This window comes from Seriola aureovittata, chromosome 5 (assembly GCF_021018895.1).
Source record: "Seriola aureovittata isolate HTS-2021-v1 ecotype China chromosome 5, ASM2101889v1, whole genome shotgun sequence".
NCBI lineage: Eukaryota > Metazoa > Chordata > Actinopteri > Carangiformes > Carangidae > Seriola > Seriola aureovittata.
Window position 1 is genome coordinate 21,247,922 of NC_079368.1, and position 22,422 is coordinate 21,270,343.

The following is a 22,422-nucleotide window of genomic DNA, read 5'->3' on the forward strand; positions in this document are numbered from 1 at the left end:
TAAGTCTAATGGTAGGCTACTTACAGTAGTAGGTGACTGAACATGAGCTTGTCTCAATTTCTCATCATTAAATTCAGACAAAGTGACATATTCAAAACAAAATTCAGCTAACACACAATCTGTTTTCATTTTCTTAAAACAGAGAGCTGTGCCAGACCAGACAGTCTGCTGTTTGAGGTTTGTGTGCAAATGAGTCAAACTGAGCCAGCCCAGGTTTGGTTAGGTTCCAGTTGACACATATGTACGATATAAGAGATATGGTTTTTCCCCTGGTTAAAGTAGGCCAAAGAATGGTACCAATTATGTTTTTTAAATGCCCGAATACTGTGGAAAATGTTGAAATTCAATGCATTTCAATGGATTAGGTACAGGCTTGAAATACGAACAATTTTCCATTTCATTCCAGCAAAGTCTAACATGCAGACTCCTTTGTGATATCAGACTGACATTTTATGGAGCTAAGCAACCTTCTCTGTTGACAGTTCAAACCAGCTGGAACACAGACTGATGTCAAGTACTTGCAAATTAGTGAGTCAGAAAGACTTGAAACTGCTGTTCTCTCCTGAGCAGAAACAAATGGCTTCGTAAGAGGGTAGAAGAGGGTTGTGCTAAGAGGATCTGAACTCAGACACGCAAACCAAGTTAAATCACAAACAAACACTGAATGACAAAGTAAAACCACAAGAAATACTAGATCTTCATATTTACAGTGTTTTTTAAATGACCTTGTCACATCAGTTAGATATGGAGCATTAAGAAATATTACATCTACACAGATCAGCCACAACATTAAAACATTATCAGGTTTAATGGTGTGGCTGATGTGGCTCAATTATTTCATTGTTTTTTTTTGTGATGTTATCTTAACATTTCTTCCTGATTAGAACTACTTGCATCCCTGAGGGTTATGATTTAGAGACATGATCCCATATCCCATATAAGTATATGTAAGTATAAACAGAAGTAAATAGTGCATTTGTTGGGGACTATTTTCAGCCACAGATTAAAACACATTTGATGTTTGATGTATGTTGGATCGATTCTAAATACTGCCCGTGTTCATCGTGATGAAGAAACGCGACACCCAGTGCTACAATGCGGTTCACTGAACACTGAAGGTATCCAGCACAGAGAAATAAGATATACACTCACCGAGCACTTTGTTAGGAATGCCAAATTAGTATTGGGTAGAGCCTCCCTTTGCTCTTAAAACAGCCCCAGTTTGTTGTAGCATTGATTCCATAAGATGTTGGAAACATTCCTTTGAAATTCTGCTCCATGTTGCCTTGATTGTATCACATCGTGTCGTCCCCTGCTCCACAACATCCTAAAAGTGTTCTACTCGATTCAGATCAGGTGACTGGGGAGGCCGCTGAACTTCACTGAACTCATTGTCATCTTTGTGAAACCAGTTTGAGACGACTTTTGCTTTGCGACATGGAGCATTATCAAGCTGGGAGTAGCCATTAAAAAGATGACCACTGTGACCATGAAGCAACAATACTCTGACAGGCTGTGGCATTCACACAGATTGATTGGTATTAATGGGCCCTAAGTGTGCCAGTAAAACATTCCCCACACCATTAAATTACCAACACAAGCCTGGACGGTTGACACATGGCAGGTTGGGTCTATGGATTCATGCTGTTGACACCATATTCTGACCCAAACATCTGCTGCCTCAGCAGAAATCCAGATTCATCAGACCAGATTTAATTTCTCCGGTCTTCAACTGTCCAGTGTTGGAGAGTCTGTGCCCAATGCAGCCTCAGATTTGTGTTCTTGGCTGACAGGAGTGGAACCCAACATGGTCTCCGGCTGCTGTAGCCAATCTACCTATGGTTTGATGTGTTGTGCATTCTGAGATGCTATTCTGCTCACCACAGTTGTTAACAGCGGTTATATGAGTGACCGCCATTCTCCTCTGCCCTTTCCCATCAACAAGGCGTTTCCATCCACAGAACTGCTGCTCACTGCATGTTTACTTTTTTATAAAGCAGGATCTAGGTTCAATATTAATACTGTGAAAGTATCAAAGCGCTCAGTCCACAGAGAAATGCATGAAGCCTGTAGTCAGAAACTGAGCTTTAAAATGAGCAGTTAGGATTTTTGTAACTTGGTGATGTCACAACAAAGCAGTCACCGCTCTCAGCCATGCCTCAAGCCCCCGCCCACCATCCAACCTTGCAGGATTTGGTTTCTCTGAGTGTTTATCTGAAATCTGCTATATTTTTATTTGATCACTCAGAAAACAGTCAGCCAATCAGCAAAGAGGCTCAGAGCCTCCTCTCTGATTGGCTGACTAACCTGTTGGTACTAGAGCTCCAGAGAGAAGTCTGAGAGAGGAGATGTAAAACTACATTGCGATGGTTTATGGTGCTTAAAACCACAAATATATCTTCTTCAAATACAACATCAGAAAAGTAAAATATGGGAAATCTAATGATTTGAATGAAGTAGTTGCTTTCTAGTGTTAGACAAATCAATAGGAAAGGGAGAGTGGACTACAATAACATTTTCATTTTGGTTGTGGGATCTGGGATCATGGAGTGTTCCTTTAAGTCTCTGGCTTACAAAATGAAGACCTTATTATTGGATTCACTGAATATGGTGCATACAGGTGTATTTTCCTTCCTCCAAAAAGAAAAATACCATTTGAGATAACATTATTGAATCATTGATGCTGTACCTTCACTCCAGGAGGTCCAGGACGACCAGGGTTTCCATGTGGGCCAGGGGGACCCTGGAAACAGAGACACACATGATTAAGGAAGACACAGAGTAAAGGTGATGATCGGGGTCATTGAGCAGGCCTCCAATTCAGCAGCAAAGAGGGGGAGTTAGCGCTATATGTGAGGTATTTACAGCTGTATGCACACATTGTTCCCTTTCCACTGCCTGTGTTATGGGACAGGTCAGCAGTGCCCCAAGGTCCCTCTGTGTTTGTGTATAGGTGCTCTGTGAGACATACTGTGTCTCCTGCCTGCCTTGCCTGTCTGCCTACCCGTCCAAGTTATGACATATGGATGTGATTTTCCTCACCCCTACACTTTTCCACTGGTTTTCTGGGGTCCCACAAAGTGAAGGCCACTCATCCATCACACCATATTCCCCAATCGCTTTGTGGCACAAGTTAGGTATCTGTGTTACATAACATGCATAGATATTATTCATGGAGCTATCTGCACCAGTTGTTTTTATCAAAATGGACTATCTCCTGCAAGTCAGGCCGAGTGGGTAGGATGTACAGGAGCAGAGAATGAGAAGACAAAATCAATTTTTTCTGGTTGAAGGGAAGATAAATTCAAGCAAGCTGCAAAGAGGGATTGTTTGGAAAAAATAAAGCCACAACTTCCTGAGGCATCCCACTGAAGAGTCCTCCGTTCAACTGCGCACTTGTGTGGAGCGGGGTTGAAATGCTGAGCATGGAAAATTCTTCCCCAGCAAAACTGAAAGCATTGAAACATGTTCAGATGGCTCGAACAGGAAGCTACTGTATCTTCATCCCGTTATTTGAGTTGTTCAGACTTTCCATGGGTTGTGAAGAGCGACCTTTTCCCCCGAGCTGGAGGTGAAAGTGAGGGATAAAATTACTCTTGAGTAAAACAGACGGAGGAGGCCAAGAGGTGTAAGTGTATGGTTGGGTGATCCAGCCGGTCTCTGTCTCTGTTATTTATCTGTGCTCTATTATCAAGCTGTGGAGACGAGTCAAACAGCCCAGGCCCGTTCCCCTCCCCTCGAACTGGCCAGACCTCTCCCCTTGCGGGCGCTCGCTGTTGGACATATGGAGACACTTAACAGAAGCTCATCTACAGATTTCCTCCTCTTTCTCCTCCTCCTCCTCCTCCTCCTCCTCTATTCAGAGCATTCCCTCTTTCACTCACTCGATATTAAAGCGTATGGAAATCATTATCTCCAGATAGGAAGCAAAGGGAGGAGGAGACATAGAGAAATAGGGAGGTCGAGAGAGAATATTACAAATTGCATTCTCACAGTACATAAGGTGAAGAGCCACGGTGCTGATGACAAGGTGGGCGGGTGTTGTCCCACTGGAGACAGAGATACTGGGGAGAATGAGTCACTTTGTCCATCTATCTTCGCATGGGAGAGAAGTGGAATAAACATCCTCTTTGCTTAATTATTGAAAAGAGCTCATGACAAGAAACCGTTTACACACCACCAGGTAAACAAACATACATAATGAGCGCTAACGTAAACCCAAGTCAGCACATATGGAAGCACACACACATTCTCACACCTGAGGCCTGCGGATGAGGGGCACCTGTATGCCAGAGTCGTGACCAGGTTTACGACGTGAGCCAATGACTTTTACAGGGATGACGCGTGAGGAGTGCTACTGTTTTTATAGGCTATTAACCCAGAGCAGGCCTGCTAACACCTCCTGTGGACTGCACGGGAGGAAACACTGAGTCTTTAGCCTGATGATTATAAGTGCTAACTGCTTCTCTAACATCATGGATCGTGGATGAGAGAGAATCAGTGTAGTCAGTAGTGTGACTGGGGTTGCAACTAGCCATTATTTTGTAATAATTAATCTGCCAATACTTTTTTTCAATCAATTCATTTTGGTCAACTGACAAATCGTTTCAGTACAGAAAATTATCTGAAGTGCACGCGCCTTGTCCTTGGGTTTTCTGTTGGTTAATCATATTCATGTCTCTGAATGGCGGTACTCTTTTATTCTATGCATTTATTTAAAACAAACTACTGTTGCTGCAGCTGGAAACATAAAATGCATCACTTCCTTTGCACCAGAGGTGGTATCTGATAGGTAGACCTACCACATACTGATACATTTCATCTACTAGGTACTGCTTAAATGACTCATGTGTTACAATACCTTAACCAATGGAAAAATCTTTAAATTAAAAGGTCTAAACAATATATATTGTTACTGTCAATGATCAGGAACAATTCAGTGATGAACAACTGTCTGACTGACTGTTGCTGGCGTCTTGTGTGAACCCCCTGCCACTTAACTTCAATGTGCTCCCGATTATCTTAAGTACAAGCAACAGTGGAAAAAGTCTGTGTGACTAATAATGACAGAGAAAACCCTAATAAAGCCTCGAGAGACTGCTCATTCGTCCCTACACGTGTAATTCATTTCAGAAGAATCTAAATTTTACAGCATACGTAAATCTGCTCAGTTTTCTGCACCGATCGACCAGTGGCAGAAACAGTGCTGAGTCTCCATAGACTCCCTAAGTCATGTCATAGAGTGTCAACCATTACTTTAGCAATTATGCAAATACAATTTCACAGAAACCCAGCATCACATACTGACTGCACACTGGCAGGTCCTTTTCTCTGCACAAAGCCCTCTTTGATCCACTCTCAAGCCTGCCCTTCAGGGCCGCGTGAACTCCGGCGCTCTGCCGGGCTTATGGCTGTGTCAAGGAACGTGGACGCTCTCACGTGTGAGAGATGCTGCTCATTGGTAGCAGTGGTGAGACTGTCTGCTCAGTCAGACATGACACCTTGCTGTCAGAGAGGTATAAGCCCTAATGGTGCTGTGTCATTCCAACTGCTGTAAAGATTTTGTGGTGCGTAAGAGAGTGCCAACTCTTTCCCCAGAAAGACCACACAGTTTCTGCAATAGGAACAGTTTGTTCCACATCATATCTCCCAAGGACTTTTTCTATATCTGACGTGAAATGAGATAAGGACCCTCCAAAGATTAGAGTTACTCACAGCAAATCAGACAATGCTGAGGAGAATAAATTTATCATACATGCCCTCAATTTCTTGAGGCCTTTTAACTTCACATATCAAACGGTGTCTCACTCATTTAGATTTGGTGCATTTCAATGCTTGTGTGCAACCATCAGCCACCAGCAGTATCAAAGAACTGCAGTCCTTACATTTACCCTTTACTATGTTAGCTTTGTTTCTACAGGTGTTTCTGTTGATCGTGTGTGTGGCTATGAGGTTCTTCTTTCTAATCACATGAATTATCCAGGAAAATTCTGATGGTTCAAGAAAACAATCAGGTTTTTTCTGAGTCAGCGTGGCCTGTAGTTGAGTCTCAAGAGCTTGATGATGAATGAACTCTATAGAGGTTGGTGCACTACTGGATAGAGCTGCTGAGCTCCAGACAGGGTCTTAAATGCCTTTAATAAGATGGGGACAAAGCCCTCTTTCTTCCTTGTTTAAAGAGATTGGGTTCCCACAGCCCACCCCTCTGAGGCCCGACCACAGGGCGCAGTCTCACGGGTTGTGGCAGGTAGCTCACGCACGCACACACACGCACACACACACACACACACACACACACACACACACACACACACACACCTTGGTAACACAAGTGCTCTGCAGGAGCACTTCAGCAGGAGCTCTATAAAACAACCAAATTGCTATCTATCAATTTTTTCACTGCCTTAAGTTTTAGCATATTTATTTAATCTTAGTGCTCACTGTAAGACTCAACTTCTGCCTTATCCATTTTCATATAAGGGAGGTGAAAAGGCAGCTACAAGGGCAGCAACTACATACACAACTATCAGTAATAGGGCCTTAGAAAGAAATCAAAATAACAAAACCGTCACTTGGGACAAATCATCTTCCAATGTTTTCCCTCTTCTTAAATGTCTTCTGAAAACATGAGCTTAAAATAACATCTGCATTCACTCTATTTGGTTCCACCAGGAGCTCACAGTTGTGCACTGACACTGAGCCCCAGAATGAGAGACATGGCACCAGAGGACTGAGTCCAATACACTAGAAGCATTTACGAATGTTAACATAGGACGTATGCCTAATTTGAGAACCGGTGCTGTTAATGAATGGGATAGAAAGCACTTGTTCTGAAAGTATGTATATACATAAGCTCTCATAAGTTACCTTATTTTTTTCATGTCCATCTAATACCTACTGTATGTGTTCAATTAATTTTAAATTGGCATCCGACAGATTTGTGGCTTATGGCTGTTTGCTCTCGAGCTTTACAAATGGACTTTGGCAGCAGAGAAGCACAGCTTGATCAAAGCCAGAGCCAAAGCAAACTAATGTCTGGCTGAATAATGCTCTGTAATCCAAAGATGTCACTGAGTGCTTGATCAAAATGCTCAAAGATCTTCCATGTCAGTGCACTTCAAATGGTGTTATCTCACTGTAATGCAGGATCAGGCATGATTAAGGCATCATTAAGATGGTGAAAGAAGTGTGGTGCATATGGAAGATTTTGGAGGGGAATTGAAAAGAGAAACTGTAGGAAGGTAAATGGGAAACTTGTCACTGGCTGGGAGACACTCACCCTTGGGCCCCTCTTCCCTGGCTTTCCAGGCAACCCTGGAAGTCCTTGAAGGCCCTAAAAGGAAAAGATAAAAGATGTCAAGGATAGAGTGAGGCAAGGCCTATAAATACAAAGCAGGAAATAACAGTTGCCGCTTTTTGTCGTATCATTTCAAGAAAGCCTTGAACATTTTTGAATAGAAAAATCAGATAAAAGTCACTCAAGCTAGATATTAACTCAATACATCTTGAGCTTTTTTTGTGAAGAAGTGAAGTTAGCTGAAAGTAGCAAAGCACTCAGACACTGAGATGCTGGCAGGCATGAGGATGTCTTGTTAGAGGCTAGAGCAGCCCTATTCCTTCTGTAGCCAATATTATTTCAGTGCAAAACCACTACAGTGCTCTGACTGTAAATCTGAGTCATTGTACTGGCAGGGAGGTCGGCACCGATTCCAACCAGAGCCAATCACATTAATTATGGGCATCAGCTAGCTTTAAAACGATTTCATACATGGATTAGCAAAGCTCTAAAAGGTCAAATCTAATGAGGGGTCAATCTGAGGAACCTCAGTTTACTTGAGATGTTGGGATTGTTACTTATTTTCCCATGGCTCCAGAAGTTTAAAGTGGTCAAGGAAAATGGTCCTAAAAACGGCTCAAGGCTGGACTACTGTAATAATGTCAGATGTATAGACGCTTTTTGTCTGACTTGGACAGGATCAATATTATGCTCTTTCAGCTAGCTTACACTTTGAAAAGCCAAAGGGCTTTCAGAGACCTAAAGACTCTTTAGGCTGCAACCATCAGGCTGTCCACACATGATAAGCAGTTTGAGCTGCAGTCGCTGCCGGGGTGGGCGCCAAGGCAGAGCTAGATCTCACATCTTTATAGAATTTATACAGTTTATAAACAATAATTATTCATGACTTGAAACTCTGAGTCATAATTTCTATATCCATGACTGAGTGACTGAGTGACTGAGTGAATGATGAAGTTACGCCATTGGTCGGACAGTCGAATGTCTTGACTTTTTCCTTTGGCCGTTGCGCTTTCAAAATGATGTGGTGCAAACAGTTTCTATTACATCATCAGGCGGTGTTTACAGTGGATCCACAACAGTTTTCAGCACCTGTATCTCCTGAAATGACCAGGGCATTTATTTACCTCAGCTGCAGAAGGTAACAGGCCTTTATGTGAGGCAGGCCCTTAGTTCCCTATATTTCCCTTTGCTTGATATGTATATTTGGCCATACTGGTATTTTAGTATGATGCCTCATTTTGGTCCGCTCCCGTTTGCCCATTTACTGCATCAGACGTGAATACAAACTCAACACTTCCTGTAACTGTTTGCTATTGAAAGCCCTGTAACGTTTCAGCACAGCTGTGCTGACATGCTACAGTACAGTCGTCTCTGATTTTTTGACTGGCCCACAGATTAAATATTGAAGTGTTTTTGGCACACCTGGCCAAGTGATGTTTGGGACTGAAAGGGGGACTTAAATCTGGCATGTTAAATAAGCATTTTTCTCACAAATTGCACCCCATGCACTCCCATACACGGTCCAGCCACATACTAGGTTTATACCTAGTCTTGTTGTAAAGTAACATGGTGGTCTGGGATTGATGTGCACTAAAAAGAGTAGTCAGTGGCTAGCCTGACTGAAAGTAACTGAAATACTGAATTTAACAATGACATTCGCATTGTCAGTTTCATACATAATAGGCATCCAATATTCCATAGCCCTCAAGTGGAGACTTTACTTGATTATCAAGTCATTAATTTTGATCCTCCTTCTTCAGAGCTCAGGTCAGTTGAAGAGTTCATCAGATCTTATGTATCAGATCTAGCTCTGCTGTCTTAAGAAAGTGCAGAAGACTCCTACCTTTAAAGGCAATCCTGTTATTGTTTACAGTTGAAACATAAGCCTCAAGTCATAATGAAATGACTCACAAGACAATATGGTAACCATATTTCACATCCTGTACCTGACTCAGCAATCTGTTCAGACTACAATGTTAGTAAGCAATACAAATGGTGAACGTCCTCAGGAAAGTAACCTTTACCACACATCGGAGATTAATATTGATATCATTTACTCCTCTCTTATAAAAATGGTCAGAGCGGCTTCAAGGGCATGCAGAGCTCTGGTTTCCCTCACTGCCAGAGCAGGAAATCTTTACTTAAAACATTCTTTTTGGTCAAACATGACCTAATACAAGACAGAGAAGTCCTTTTAACAATGGAAAATGTGGGTAACCATTTTGTGTTCAACAGAGGAACAGTGACAGGGCCACATGGTCAATATGAATGTACACAGTCTACAGTTCAACACTGGTTGATAAATGTCAAGATAAAATACTTTGACTGTGTTCATCACTAACGCTTTGTTCTGAACTTAGAAAGGTCAGTCTTGCTCTGCAGTCTCAAGTCATCAGTAGATTTTTAATTTTAGCATTTTATCACTGAAACATGTTGTTGTTGTATTCTTAACAAATTATGCATTTGATTTAACTTTTTATTTTTTTAAAAAACCTGTCAAGGCTGTAAAGACAATTTTCCATTTCCTACAGTTCCTGCTCTCAAGAACGTCCACTGTGCTTCAAATGGGAAAAATAGCACAGTTCTGATAATGGGGATGATGCATTGCATTTATATTGTATAGACCTTTATATTCCTGTTCTGTATAGTTAATTGAGCGCAAGAGCTTTATCCTTACTTACTTTAGACCCTACTTTAAAAGTATGCATTCTCAGAGCAGGCACACTCTCTCTCAGAGGAATCTAACACCTCACCGCCAGCCTTGCACTCAGACAAACACTAACTGGCATGAACCTGACTATTTCTACCACTGCTGCTAAAAAGGAAATCACACAGTAATCAGCACCAATTTGAGGAGGATAGAAAATTTCTAACACCAAGTCAGAAAACAAATTGAGGATATGGAATGAAGCGATTCAAAAATCACAGTCATTAACACACGCAACACTTCTATTGACAAATTAGCAAACATTTTAGAGATGTAGTGCTCGTTGAGCACCAGATTTGGAAAACCACACAACCAAGAGACATGTCAGCATCTACGTCAGCTCCAAACATCAAAGAAAGGCCAACCAACATTGAAACAACAAGCTGTCACACTTGTGTATCATTGTGATCCAAAGATGTATTAGGAAACTAGCCCAAAGCATAGAAGAATGGCAGCCAAGAATTAAAAACATGCATCTGTTACAGTCCAATTGCTCTAATTCATAAGACATTCATTCATAAAATAAACACTAAAACACTATACTGTAAACAAATCAAGAGATAAACAAATATTACTGTAGTGCAAGCACAAATATGCGCTCATTGTGGCTCAAAGGGTTGATATTCATGCTTTTATTCAGGGGCATGTTTGTGTTGTGTTTGTTTAGAGCTCACACACTCACCGGCGGTCCTGGTTCTCCCTTTAGTCCAGGTGGTCCAGCCAGCAGTGAGAAGTAAGTCGGTTCCAGGTCAAATGTTTGGAAGCCATCTGTTGCAGCTGGAGTGACTGGAATAAGCGAGGTGGGTTTGACATCCTGCACACCGGTCACTTTTGGCTCAGGTTTCTTAGGAGCTACTGTGCTCAACTGCTTTTTATGGGGAAGGTAGGCGTTTGAAGGAGACCCCTGTGTAGAAGCAGCTGTGGTCTGGAGGTTTGGCCTCATCTCTGATGGTCTGGTGGAAGCAGGTAAATCCATAGTATTCCCAAAAGGTTTCAGGGCATTAGTATTTCCTTGCTTTGTGGTCTTTCCAGTATGTAAAGTTGGGCTTGGTGGTGTCACGCTGATCCTAAGAGATGTAGCAACTGTTTGAGTTGGAAATTTTAACGGGCTTTCCAACCCTGGATGAACTGGTGGAGAAAGAGACACAGCACCAGGTTGTGGAGTGCTCAAAGTCTGATGCACAGATGTTTTGTTCTGCATCAGCAAGCGGTCAGTTGGAACAAGAATAGTAGTCCTGGTGTTTTCCTCAATCAAGGCCAGAGCAGGTCTCAGCCCCTTTTTGGAAAGCTCTGTCAATGACAGTGGAGTTAGATGAGTGACAGTAATATTTGGGTCTGTGGAAAATAGAGGTAGCAGGGGTGGAAACACAGGCCGATACGTGTCGGCTTCTCTGCAATGTTTCTTAATGTAATCACAATAGTTATGAGCTGCCTTAGCAGAGGGATAAATGTCAAACTGACAGATGGCACCTTCAAACGGCACCGAGTTGTGGTTCATTTTGCCCAGCAGGAAAGAGCCCTCTGGATCCAGGGCCTCAACTTTTTTAGAACGCAAATCTGTATGTACGCTTTTCTTCCCACAAGAAGTGTGTAAGAACACCTGATGGCCTTGGACATCCAAGGCCAGACTATGCCACCGGCCATCGTGGACATCATAGTCGAAACTCACAAAGCTCCTCTGCCCCACATGTACCAGGACCTTCCCCGGAACAAACTGCACTGCGAGCTGCACTTTCCTTTTCTTAGACAGAACTGAGAAAAGAAAAGCGCTGTTGACTCGATGAACAGACAAACTGAGGATCAGGGAGAGATTGGTGGAGCTGTAGTTAGCGGGGATGACAGTTCGCACAGGCACCTGGATACGTGCCCTCGGGGTGAGGATAATTCCAGACTTGAAGGGGATGATGCCATTAGGGATGGTTCGAGCGCCTGAAGATGATGACCCGCCTGCTCTTCGCCCAGAAAGCCCGAGCTGCTGCAGAACATCCACATCTTCAGAAAAAAAAAAGACAGTGAAGTCAGTGAGTCTTAGCTCAGGAGACATTAAACATCTACAGATATTTAACAAGACCCTTTTCACAATATCATGATTTCTAAGCTTATAACAAAATAGAAGACTTTCTTCTTTCCAAACCCTCTAAAAGTAAAAGCTTTAACATAACACTTTGGTGACCGCCTACAAAAAGCCTTATAGGAGGGCATAAAAGGAAAACTATTACCATACATAAATGTTCAAATTAAAAAGGTTAATCGCATTAAACATTTCACTTTATATGTGCCCCTAATAAGCAATTTAAAAGAAGATACCATAATAATTTGTGCAAGACACCTATTAGCAACATCCCACTCTCACTCAAGAGCACTGATCTGCATCAAAGTACAAACACAAGTGCAGCAGTATAAGTGACAATTTAATATGTTGTGATGCCAAGCAGGGAGTTCACAAGTTTAAAGTTAGACTAATGGAAATGCTGCAGCAAAAGCAATTTAAAAAGGATGCATAAAATTTTCAATAGGGCCAAACATCGACATCGAGCTTTGGAGATTGCCACAAATTATGTAATCATTACATCAGTCTTAATTAGAACAATCTCAGGAAGCGGAGACTGAACGCTTCCCTGGAGAGGACGGGGGGGTGAGGAGGGTGTTAGGAGGTATACTAGTGCAGAGACAGAAAAGTCATCTCACTTTATCCGGTAATGTCTGCTGATTAAAGATGATCGCTCTGACAGGGGCCTGAGCTCATGACAACATACTGCAGGGTTTTCTGCAGGTTTTAATTGCTACTTGCTTCTCATGGGAGGAAAATGTGGGTAATTTTTGCACATTACAGTGTTGTATATACTGTACACTGCTCCTAATTGGATCCACACCTTTGTTCAGTGTAATTAAATCCACAATTCACTGTAGCAGGAAACAGCCTTTATTTCCAAAGTATTCTTTACAATAAACGCACAGTGCTGAGCAGCTGGTGACCACCCATTATCGCTTGCACTGAAAAAGGTTGTGTTACTGAATTGACACTATTTAGTATTTCACAAGAAGTTAAGCTAGAATAAGAGGAAAAACTGTTTAACCTCTAAATCACCTCACAAACCCAGAAAATTATGTACTTGGTGACCTCCAAACCCAACCCCATGGTCCAAAACTGACAACCACTGAGAAAACAGCACCACGGTTATTTAAATCTAGATATTATTTTCACAAGTATAACATTCAGTGCTTTTAGAAAGTCAAATCTGTTTTTGGTTCCAACATCAAAACAGATTGGAAATGTTCCCATTGTCATACTATTGTCTATTGTTAGCCACCGGTGCAAGTCATCAGCAATGTCAAACAAAGGCTTTTTGTTTAGTTTAGCAAGGTTTCGAAAATAAAGAATTGATCATCCCCAGCCAATCAACATACCCTGAATACAGTGCATTAATCCTCTCAGTACATGCAATGTAGAAACTAAAAGCTTATATATGGATCTCAAATATCCATCTTTTTCCAGACTAACGCAAAACAAATGTAGGCAATGCTGAAATGAACTGCTAAATGATGAATTACAGCTCACCAGAGGAGACACAAGTACAGACACTATATATGTTAGGAGGGAAACCCTGCTCAGTGTGTGCAGGCAGCAGGAGGTCAGCTCGATACCAAAGAGAAGAAACATAAAACACAGAAACTGAACCCAGAACAAAGACTTTCTTCAGTTAAATTACCCACACAGCACTGATTTTAAATGTTAATATGGTATGAGGACAGCAAAACTATTCTTTCACTTTGATTTGCGATCTACTTTCACGGCTTTCGCTGCATACCTAAATCTAAGCGGATAGGAAGGCCGCCTAAGGCTTTTTGTGACCTCCTGATGAGCTGGAGAAAAGAAAAAAAAGGAAAACCGAGGATAAAACATCCCAGAGACAAAGAACAAGTGCGGCAAACAACACAACTTTTCTCAGACAGCTGGCACGTGCACAAACAAATGTTTTTCCACTATTTATATGCTGTCAATGCACACTCAAGGTTTCCTGCAGCTGCTTCACACTAAAAATCTTCTAGTGGAGAAGAAAAATAGAAATAGATTTTTAAAAAAAAATGTAACACTTAATTTGTTCATTCAGGAAAAGTGTTGGCATTAAGAAACACAACTGGTTGTTAACATTTAAAACAACCACATAAATCACAATTTCAAGAATTCTGCATCCAAAGATGTTTCTAGGTTACACTCTCTCTAGAAAAAGGGAGTAGTTTGTTGGCCTCTGACTCACACATGAATGCAACTAATGGCCATCAGGTATTAGCAAAGGTCTGAATGCTCAGTCAAAATCTCTCCTATTCCACATTAAAATGGATGATATATGTCTTTACCTTGTTATATATAAATTATTTACAATCATCATTATTATTCAGACAATTTGCTTTCTGCCTGTAAGGCCTCCAAGAGGTGTTGGGTCAACCAGTGACCCCAGGGCTGCAGGTATAATTCCTGGCACTGACAGGTGAGCCATCATCTGGAAGATAGTTGCTATTACATCTGCAGTGACATATTGAGCCCCCAAATCTGCTCCAGGGATGCTGCACTGTGGCTGACCTCCATCAGGCCCTGAGCCTGATGGAGGAGAAATGTGTTGGCTGTTAATCTATGTGTAACCATGGTAACTGTGCAAAAAGGACTAAACTTAAATTGACAGCTAAGTTTCGATCTGGTGTCTGAGGTGAAAACGTGGTAGACCTCTGATGTCTGCTTGGGAAAGGCGACACTACGCCAATCCTTGATTGGGTATTTAATACGCCGCAGTACAGCCAGCACCATGGAAACACATTAGTCTGTCATTTTCCATGTGCAATATTTCCACTGTAATCCACCTCCTTAATAATAACATAACATAGACATTGTCTTTCAAATGATCCAACCTGCAGGTTTTTACAGTGCACCAGCAGGACCGTTTTTCCAGTGCAGCCATGCGCAAATTCATAGTCTCATTAGGAACTGAGAGTTTGCAAATTAACACATCCTTACAAGTGAGCAGGGACAACATCAGGATGCAGGACTGATGAATCAGCTAAACTTTATTAAGACCTTAGGAAGGGTGTGAGGTTTTCTTAGGCTTAGAGACATAAGAACTGAAGGTTTGTAAATTCATCAGGTTGTGTCCAATTAAATTAAAAACCTTTCCAACAAAATACATTTCTGAAACATTTCTGAATGCTCATATTTTAAAACCTATTCTTTTTCACAATTTAGGTATATACAATGAGTGCAGTGCTTTCAGCAAAATTGCTAAGATGTCAGTGTTTCAAAAGGCTTCAACTTACAAAATGGGATGTAGCAAAAGGAGAAAATGAGGCTCTAATTCCACCATCCTCCAACAGAAAAACAATGCCATGAAATAGAAGCTATATTCTGGAGTGTCCTACTAATCCAGTTCAAGTGTTCAGCACACAACAACCACTAAAAACGGAAAAATGTTCTGAGAAGAGCGGCTCATCTCCTACAAACACTTTCCAGAGACAACATCCTAAAAATATTGAATCAGATGTGCAGCTGCCCAAGCTGGGGGAAGTGTAGATGGCAGTCATAGATAATCCATAGATAACTTGGACAAATGTGTACAACAAGGGGCCCCTGTTAAGGTAACAACTTATTTACTCATTCATTCTGTGATCCACAGCTATTTAACTGCATATACTCATGACATTACCTAGTTAATGATCTGAATATTTCTCACAGTGGTGTAGTGCACAGGACACACCTGAAAGTGTCACTGTAACCTCCCATAAATCCATTTTAATTTCCTCTTCACTCACACTGTAACGCCACCAGTTCAATACGGCGCTTGCATCAGTAAAGTCTCATAAGACAACAACATACACCCACGTCTTTCCTAAACGCACTTACCTTGTGCTTGTGCGAGCCTTAGAGAACAGGTGCAAGAGAGTATAGTCCAAAGAATCAGAACTCTCCTAAAGAGAAAGAAAACAGTTTGAGAACATTACAGCTGACAGTCAAGGTACAGATAATCTTAAAGACTATTTCATTACAATTCATTAATCTTTCAAATATGAGTTAAAAGTTAAAAGCAATGATAAATTCCCATCAAAGGTAAACAGAGCGATAAACTTTATCCCTTCATTTTCTTACTTAGTCTGATCAACAGCAACACAATGATTCATTCATTTATTTAGAATAATAATTCTTTAGAATGACAAACAAGGAAAACAAGGAAAAATAAGATATTTTTTTTGTAGCTTTAACGAGCACATGGGACTGATGAGATTAATCAACTAATTGTTTAAGCTCGTAATTAATCTCTAACTCATCTAATTAAAAGTCACAATGTTGAATCAGAAGTTGCAGAGCATAGTACAAGCCTAAGTTGTGACATGTAAAGATGAAACTGATGCACTAAAAGTCTTGATGCTTATTTGGCCATGAACTCTGATCTTACTGTGACCGACCACAGTGATCAGACCTGCTGCAGAATGAGTGAAAGCGTCAGCAGCAGCTCTGCTTTGTTCAAGGAGTCTAACGTCTGCTTCAAAAATAACAAGCTTTGTCTTATCTTCCTGCCTGACCAGATAAGATACTGCTCAACAGTTAGGCGAGTGCTCGCACTGGACCACCTCTGACAACCCTACGCCACACCTCATCGCTTTAAGACCTATAATTTCAAGTTAAAGATATAGACATTCGTAACCAATTTCATTTATCAGTGTTGTATTTTATTCCTTACATTTGAACTTTTCAGTAACTGAGAGAAACCGCCTCGATTATAGCCTGTGCACTTTCTGATGGCAGGTTTCAAAAGGATTTCATGGATTTAAAATGGTGCAGACTTTTCTCAACCCACAAAAGACTATGTAATCCTTCCAATTGGAATTAGATCAACCCCATTTTCACATGACAACAGTGACATTTATCACCTCACATCAGGCAATGCACAGCAAATTTCCCTCCATTGATTTCTCAGTGACATTTATAAAAGACAAGTGTTAAAAGGAGTGTTGACTGCTCACATGTAGAGCTGATGTGGCTCTAAAAGGTACACTATTAGCACTGAACAGTGTAAACTTGTATTATCGCAGAGATAATGTTGGTTTTTACATTCCTTGAGCTGTGATTTCATTGTGTGCACCCACATAAAACTGGATGCTTGTTGAGCAAGGGATGTTTTAGAAGTGGTACAGGAACAGTGACAAGTGCCATTATGAAAGCAGTTAGAGGAAATCTTTTACATTTGTGGTTTTCCAGAGAGCCACAGAGAGCCAATGGTCAACCACTGCCACACTGACTGCCAGTTGAAGCGCTTAAAAGTTTTCCTCCCTCTTTTTAATGTCCCACTGCTCTCACACTATACTGACATTAGCAACAGAAACAAAAAAGGAGGGGGGTGTGCAGTTCGTTACCAAGTCTGTCATATGTCCAGCAGGGTTATATGATGCAACATATTTTACTTTTATTTCCCCTCCCATTGGGACAGACAGCCAACCAGCTGAGTGAGATGCAGTGCAGGGAGGAGAGAAAAAGAGGAGGAGGAAGGGAAGGAGAAGACTTTCTCCTCCTCTCATACATCTCCCTCAAATCAGTCCCAGATCGTCTGGCGGCTCATTCTGATACAAGCTGCAAAGACACAACCTCAAAAACAGTCCAGCAGACAACACTGGCGTCCACTAAACCGTGTCAAGAGCAGAGAAAAAATTGTCTCCATAAGCTCACCTGCAGCATATTAAAGCGCACCACCTGTTCCAATTTATAACTAATTGTTTCAAGTATTAACTCTGATATTTTCTGCAATTTCTCAGAATAACTGTCAGCAAATTCTGCAGCAAGTTTTTCAGACCACTTGTGGAAAATATTACAACTTAAATCAACACTACTAGCAACAAAACACGGAATATCACTGTCAAATGTACATGGTGCCCTTAAATCCGACACAGGTGATGTTCATGAGCATATGAATGACTTCCTCTCGAACCTGATAACCCGTAAAAAGAGAGAGAGGAAAGCATCCATTTAGTTTGAACTTTAAAATGTATCGACTCACCCCCCGACTCCAGTGGTTTTGAGTTTGGAGTACGGGGCATTGTCCGGCTCCATAGCGGTTACTTCATTCTTTCTTGGGAGTTTTTACTACAGTCCAGACGAGCCAGATAAAGTTTTTCCATTCCAGGTGTTCCTTGAGGGGCCGCGCGAGGAGTGAACGAGCCAGAAAACAAAAACAAAACAACACATCCAAAAACTGGGATTAACCGGCAGTGAAAAGGCAGCTTTCTGTCATTGCATTGTCTTGTCCCTTTTTTTTAATATCCCTGTAGTCTCCTTCCAGCAGATGATAGCAAATTTACAAAAAGACGCTCCGGAGAGCTCCACCTGTGCGCTTCCTATGTTTTTTCCGTCTTCCTTTCGCGCGTTTTGCAAAGTACAACGAACGTCAAGTCAAGTCCAGTACAGCTTTCCCGGGAAACAGATGCAGGACAAGATGACGACCGCCGTTGTGTGTGTATGTGTGTGTGTGTTATGTGTGTGCCGACTTCCCAAAATGAAAGTTTATTGTGGACGGAGGGAAATCTTGAGAACCGGGGAGGGGGAACACCTCCCTCTGTCGCCCTCAGCTGACATCGAGGGAAACAAAATTGGAGCTGTACGACCGTGCAGTTCCTCCAGCTGAAGGTGTGTCTTTTCAGAAAGCAGGGTCCTCTCAGATTGTAAGTAACATATATGTTGTGTGTGTTAGTGGGTCAGTCAGTGGCAGAAATGCTGTAGGGTTATTAATGACCGAACACATACATCTTCTAGTCTCAAGCTGCTTGATGCAGCTGGAGCATGTTCAGGGCCACACACAGGATTTTAGAAATACAGAGCCCATGAGTCCGGGCCCCCTTAACCACCCCCAACACAGACCTGCAGGAAACCTTCAACAGACACCAAAAACCCTCTGTAAATTATTTTTAAGTTTCACAATTAATGACCAACGTTAAAAATTAAATTGCAAATTTTTCAGAAAAGACATTTTTAGTGAGAAAAGTACAGGTGTAAATAATAAAATAATGACTGGTTGAATTACATCTAGCTGCGTCAGCTTCAGGGTCCGTGTGTTGTGTAAAGGCCGAACTGAAATGAGACGGTCTGTCCTACGGAGGAGGAGAGTGCGGGTCCTGTCGCCTAGCAACTTTGACAACATGTGACTTTTTTAGGTTTTGGTTGGTTTGTGGTTTTTTATTAGTTGTACAGTTTGTTGTTGAACTGAGCTGAAACCTCAAACTTACATTTAAAAGTGCAATCCTCGGGATCTCTCAGTGTTGTTTGCTGCCATATTATTTTCATTACCGGCGTGCAGCTGAATCTTGGGATAGGTTTGGCCAATGACGTACCAAACCGTTGGAGCCTTCATTGCCCAGGAAAAGTAGGCTACATTTCTCAGCTGCATTTGAAGGAGCATTCAGCCTAGTCGTGTCGCTTTGACACAATCAGTCTACCCTCTACTGTCATGGCTCAAAAAGAGCAAAGCCATCATTAAGGTTATTAGCAACGCCTGTGCTTTTTTTGTTTTCAAAGTCAAAATTCTCTGCTGTGAGAATGCTGTTTTTGTTGAGAACACTTGGTGAATACAACATGGTGTACAGAGGAAGTGACTGATTACCTACAGCAATTGAGCAAAATCTAGCCGCTAATGAAGACTATGCGAGACCTTCAACAGCTCCACAAAAAGCATGTAAGTGGACCTTGAGGTGAGATTGTCATTGTCGTGTTGTCATTACACAACTGTGTAATCGCAGCGCTGTTTCTAAATTGCACAGGCAGGTCTTTGGCATTTATATGTATACATCTGTGTTAAGCTATAATAAAGCCGCTCGATTTATTGGTCAGTTTTTATTTAGATATTTACATGAGGTGTACTATTTTAGTATTGATTACAGAGACCCAACAATTCCCACCATGAGCAAGCATACTTGGCAACATGCAAAAGCCTGAAATTTTTGGGACACACAAACTGTTGGAACCAAAACCATAAGACATGATGTTGGGATCCAGAGCTTTTTACTTCCTTGTATGAAAGTGTACAGTTCAGGTGAGGCCCAATCACATTTAAAAACCTTCATGAATCACCTTACCAATAAATGGCCATCTTTTTGAAATATATTTTATTTGATGTGAGAGGGGTGGTATAACCTCTTCCACCAAGCTTAAGAAGATACAAGGAACCAATAGACCAGCTTTTAGTGACAGCCTTCCTTCACCAACATCCACTTCCGTTCTCACCACAGTAACATGGATCTGGGTTGCAGGGCTTCACTGGTTCCAGTTTGTGTGTGTGTGTGTGTGTGTCTGTGTGCATGTCTGCACTGTCGTGTGCTGTGAAATTCCTCTGCCAAAGAAAGTCCTCATTGACCCGCCTTCAGCAAACACGCTATGACAGTGTCCAGGGGAGACCCAACAGAGCACCGATTCAGCTGCCTGCAACTGGATCCCTCCTGCTCACACAGAGCCCCCTCACAGTTCGTCCTCTCAGGGCCAGGAAGGAAGGGAGCGCACCGCTTTGAAAGAGAACTTCCCATGTACCTGTCTGAGCTATGTCGGATGTGAGCTTTTGTTACCGCAAGTTTTAGTTCACAGACAAGAAGGGCAATGTCCTCGCGGCCTGTGGAGGAGTGCAGAGGAAGATCTCCAATCGGGGGTGTACAGTTTCATGGGGTTTGTAATGACTATTGTAGCAGCTTATGGAGGTGGCTCTCAAACTGAGAACCAGGGATGCCAAGTGTTCTTGAAGGCATGCCAACGGAGGCCAAGTAAGAAGAGGAGTAGTTTAAAGGAATAGTCCAACATTTTATGAAATACTCTATTTAATTTATTGCCAAGAGTAAACATGAAGCTACAGCTAGCAGGTAGTTAGCTTAGCTTAGCATAGCATAAAGTCTGTAATCAGGGGGAAACAGCTCTGTCCAAAGGTTACACATTGGCCTAAACTATTACTCCTTTAGAAAACAATTATTTTTTTCAAAATTCTTTCATTTTGAGGAGAAGGCTGGCAAAACTCAGTATTTTCTTTTTTAAGAATTTTTTGGGCTTTTTGTGCCTTATAATGGACAGGACAGTAGAGAGACAGGAAATGGGGAGGCAGAGAGAGGGGAATGACACGCAGGAAAGGGCCGTCCGATGCGTGAGTCGAACCGGGGGCCAGCTGCAGTGAGGACTGTAGCCTCTATATATGGGGCGCCTGCGTAACCCACTGCGCTACATGACGCCCCAAAATTCAGTATTTTCATTAATACTAAAAACCAAAACCAACAATTCATTTGTCAGTCTCTGAGTACTTTGACTTCCCACCAGTTTATAGCACTCAGAACCAAGTCCATTCATTCTTACTGAAGATGTGTATCTTTAAAAAAAAACAGGTCACAAATACATAGATTCATTTTTTAATAAGGCTAAATAATTTCCTAAAACAGCGGGGTACTGTAGCTTACAACAAATATCACTCAAGCTGAGTAACACTGGCGGATTAATACACATTTAGTGTGTTAGCAAGTGTTTACAGCAGCAGACCATGGTGTATATGGGCTAAGTCGAAATTAACTACAGTTCCAATATTCATAGTTGTGGCTTAGTGATGTGCTTTTAATAGTTTTTGGGCACGAATTGAGCTCTATGGCACAGCGGAATAAGCTACATTAGGCTATGGCTACAAAGACACATGGGATTTGTTGACAACGAGACAAATGGAAAGGATATCCTTTAATGCACATTGATAGAAGAAAGGGGGTGAGTAATAGCTGTCAGCATCCATCCTTTCCCATGCAACGTAGGGTGTAAGTTATGTAATTGTTCTGTAAAGTCTTTCCAGATATATTTTCTTGGGAAGCATCGGGGATTTGTGGTCTGATACCTATGCTGGTGGTCCTTAACATGTAAAGGCTTGAGAACCCATTTCAAGTTGGCCTATGGGACGGAGCGACTGAAGGCAAGAGCACCGTAATTTTATAACAGATTTCCTACCTGACAGCAGTTCAACACGCACCTCCTTCCAATCCAAGCAAAGACCTTCCATTCTGTATTCAGGCCAAGAGCCTGTTTCATGGAAACCCTGAATGAGCTCTGGTGGAAAGAGAAATTAAAGAGTAGATGTTTTTTTTTTGTTTTGTTTTTTAATAAAACAATCCAAGTTTTTCTATTAGTGTTTTATGAGTCGATTTTCTTCCACTCATCACATGTGACTGCCATCCTGGACCTCATCTATAACCATTGACAGGTGTGGATAGACACTGTGACTGTTTTTACTCCAGACCAGTGGTGGGTAATAGAAGTCAGCTGGCCGGTATACCCCAACATTACAATGGATATTAGAAGTTCAGCGTCTACAGGAAATTGGAGGATTTTCCTGCAGACAGACGGTGTCAATGTAACTAGCGACCCTATAGCTTATCGCTA

At 41.7% G+C, this 22,422-nt stretch overlaps 1 protein-coding gene across 2 annotated transcripts in view; it reads right to left on the bottom strand.

Annotated features, from left to right (window-relative positions):
- The window catches only part of col27a1b (collagen, type XXVII, alpha 1b), a 64,324-nt gene extending 45,650 nt beyond the window's left edge, over positions 1 to 18,674 (bottom strand). For both annotated transcript variants that reach the window (XM_056376249.1, XM_056376248.1), the window contains exons 1-5: positions 18,041 to 18,674; positions 15,895 to 15,959; positions 10,687 to 11,996; positions 7,280 to 7,333; positions 2,690 to 2,743 (exon numbers count right to left, since the gene is read on the bottom strand). In XM_056376249.1, the coding sequence (XP_056232224.1) occupies positions 2,690 to 2,743; positions 7,280 to 7,333; positions 10,687 to 11,996; positions 15,895 to 15,959; positions 18,041 to 18,093 (1,536 nt within the window). In that variant the 5' untranslated portion in view covers positions 18,094 to 18,674. The remainder of the gene's footprint in view (positions 1 to 2,689; positions 2,744 to 7,279; positions 7,334 to 10,686; positions 11,997 to 15,894; positions 15,960 to 18,040) is intronic.
- Between the last annotated feature and the right edge of the window lie 3,748 nt (positions 18,675 to 22,422).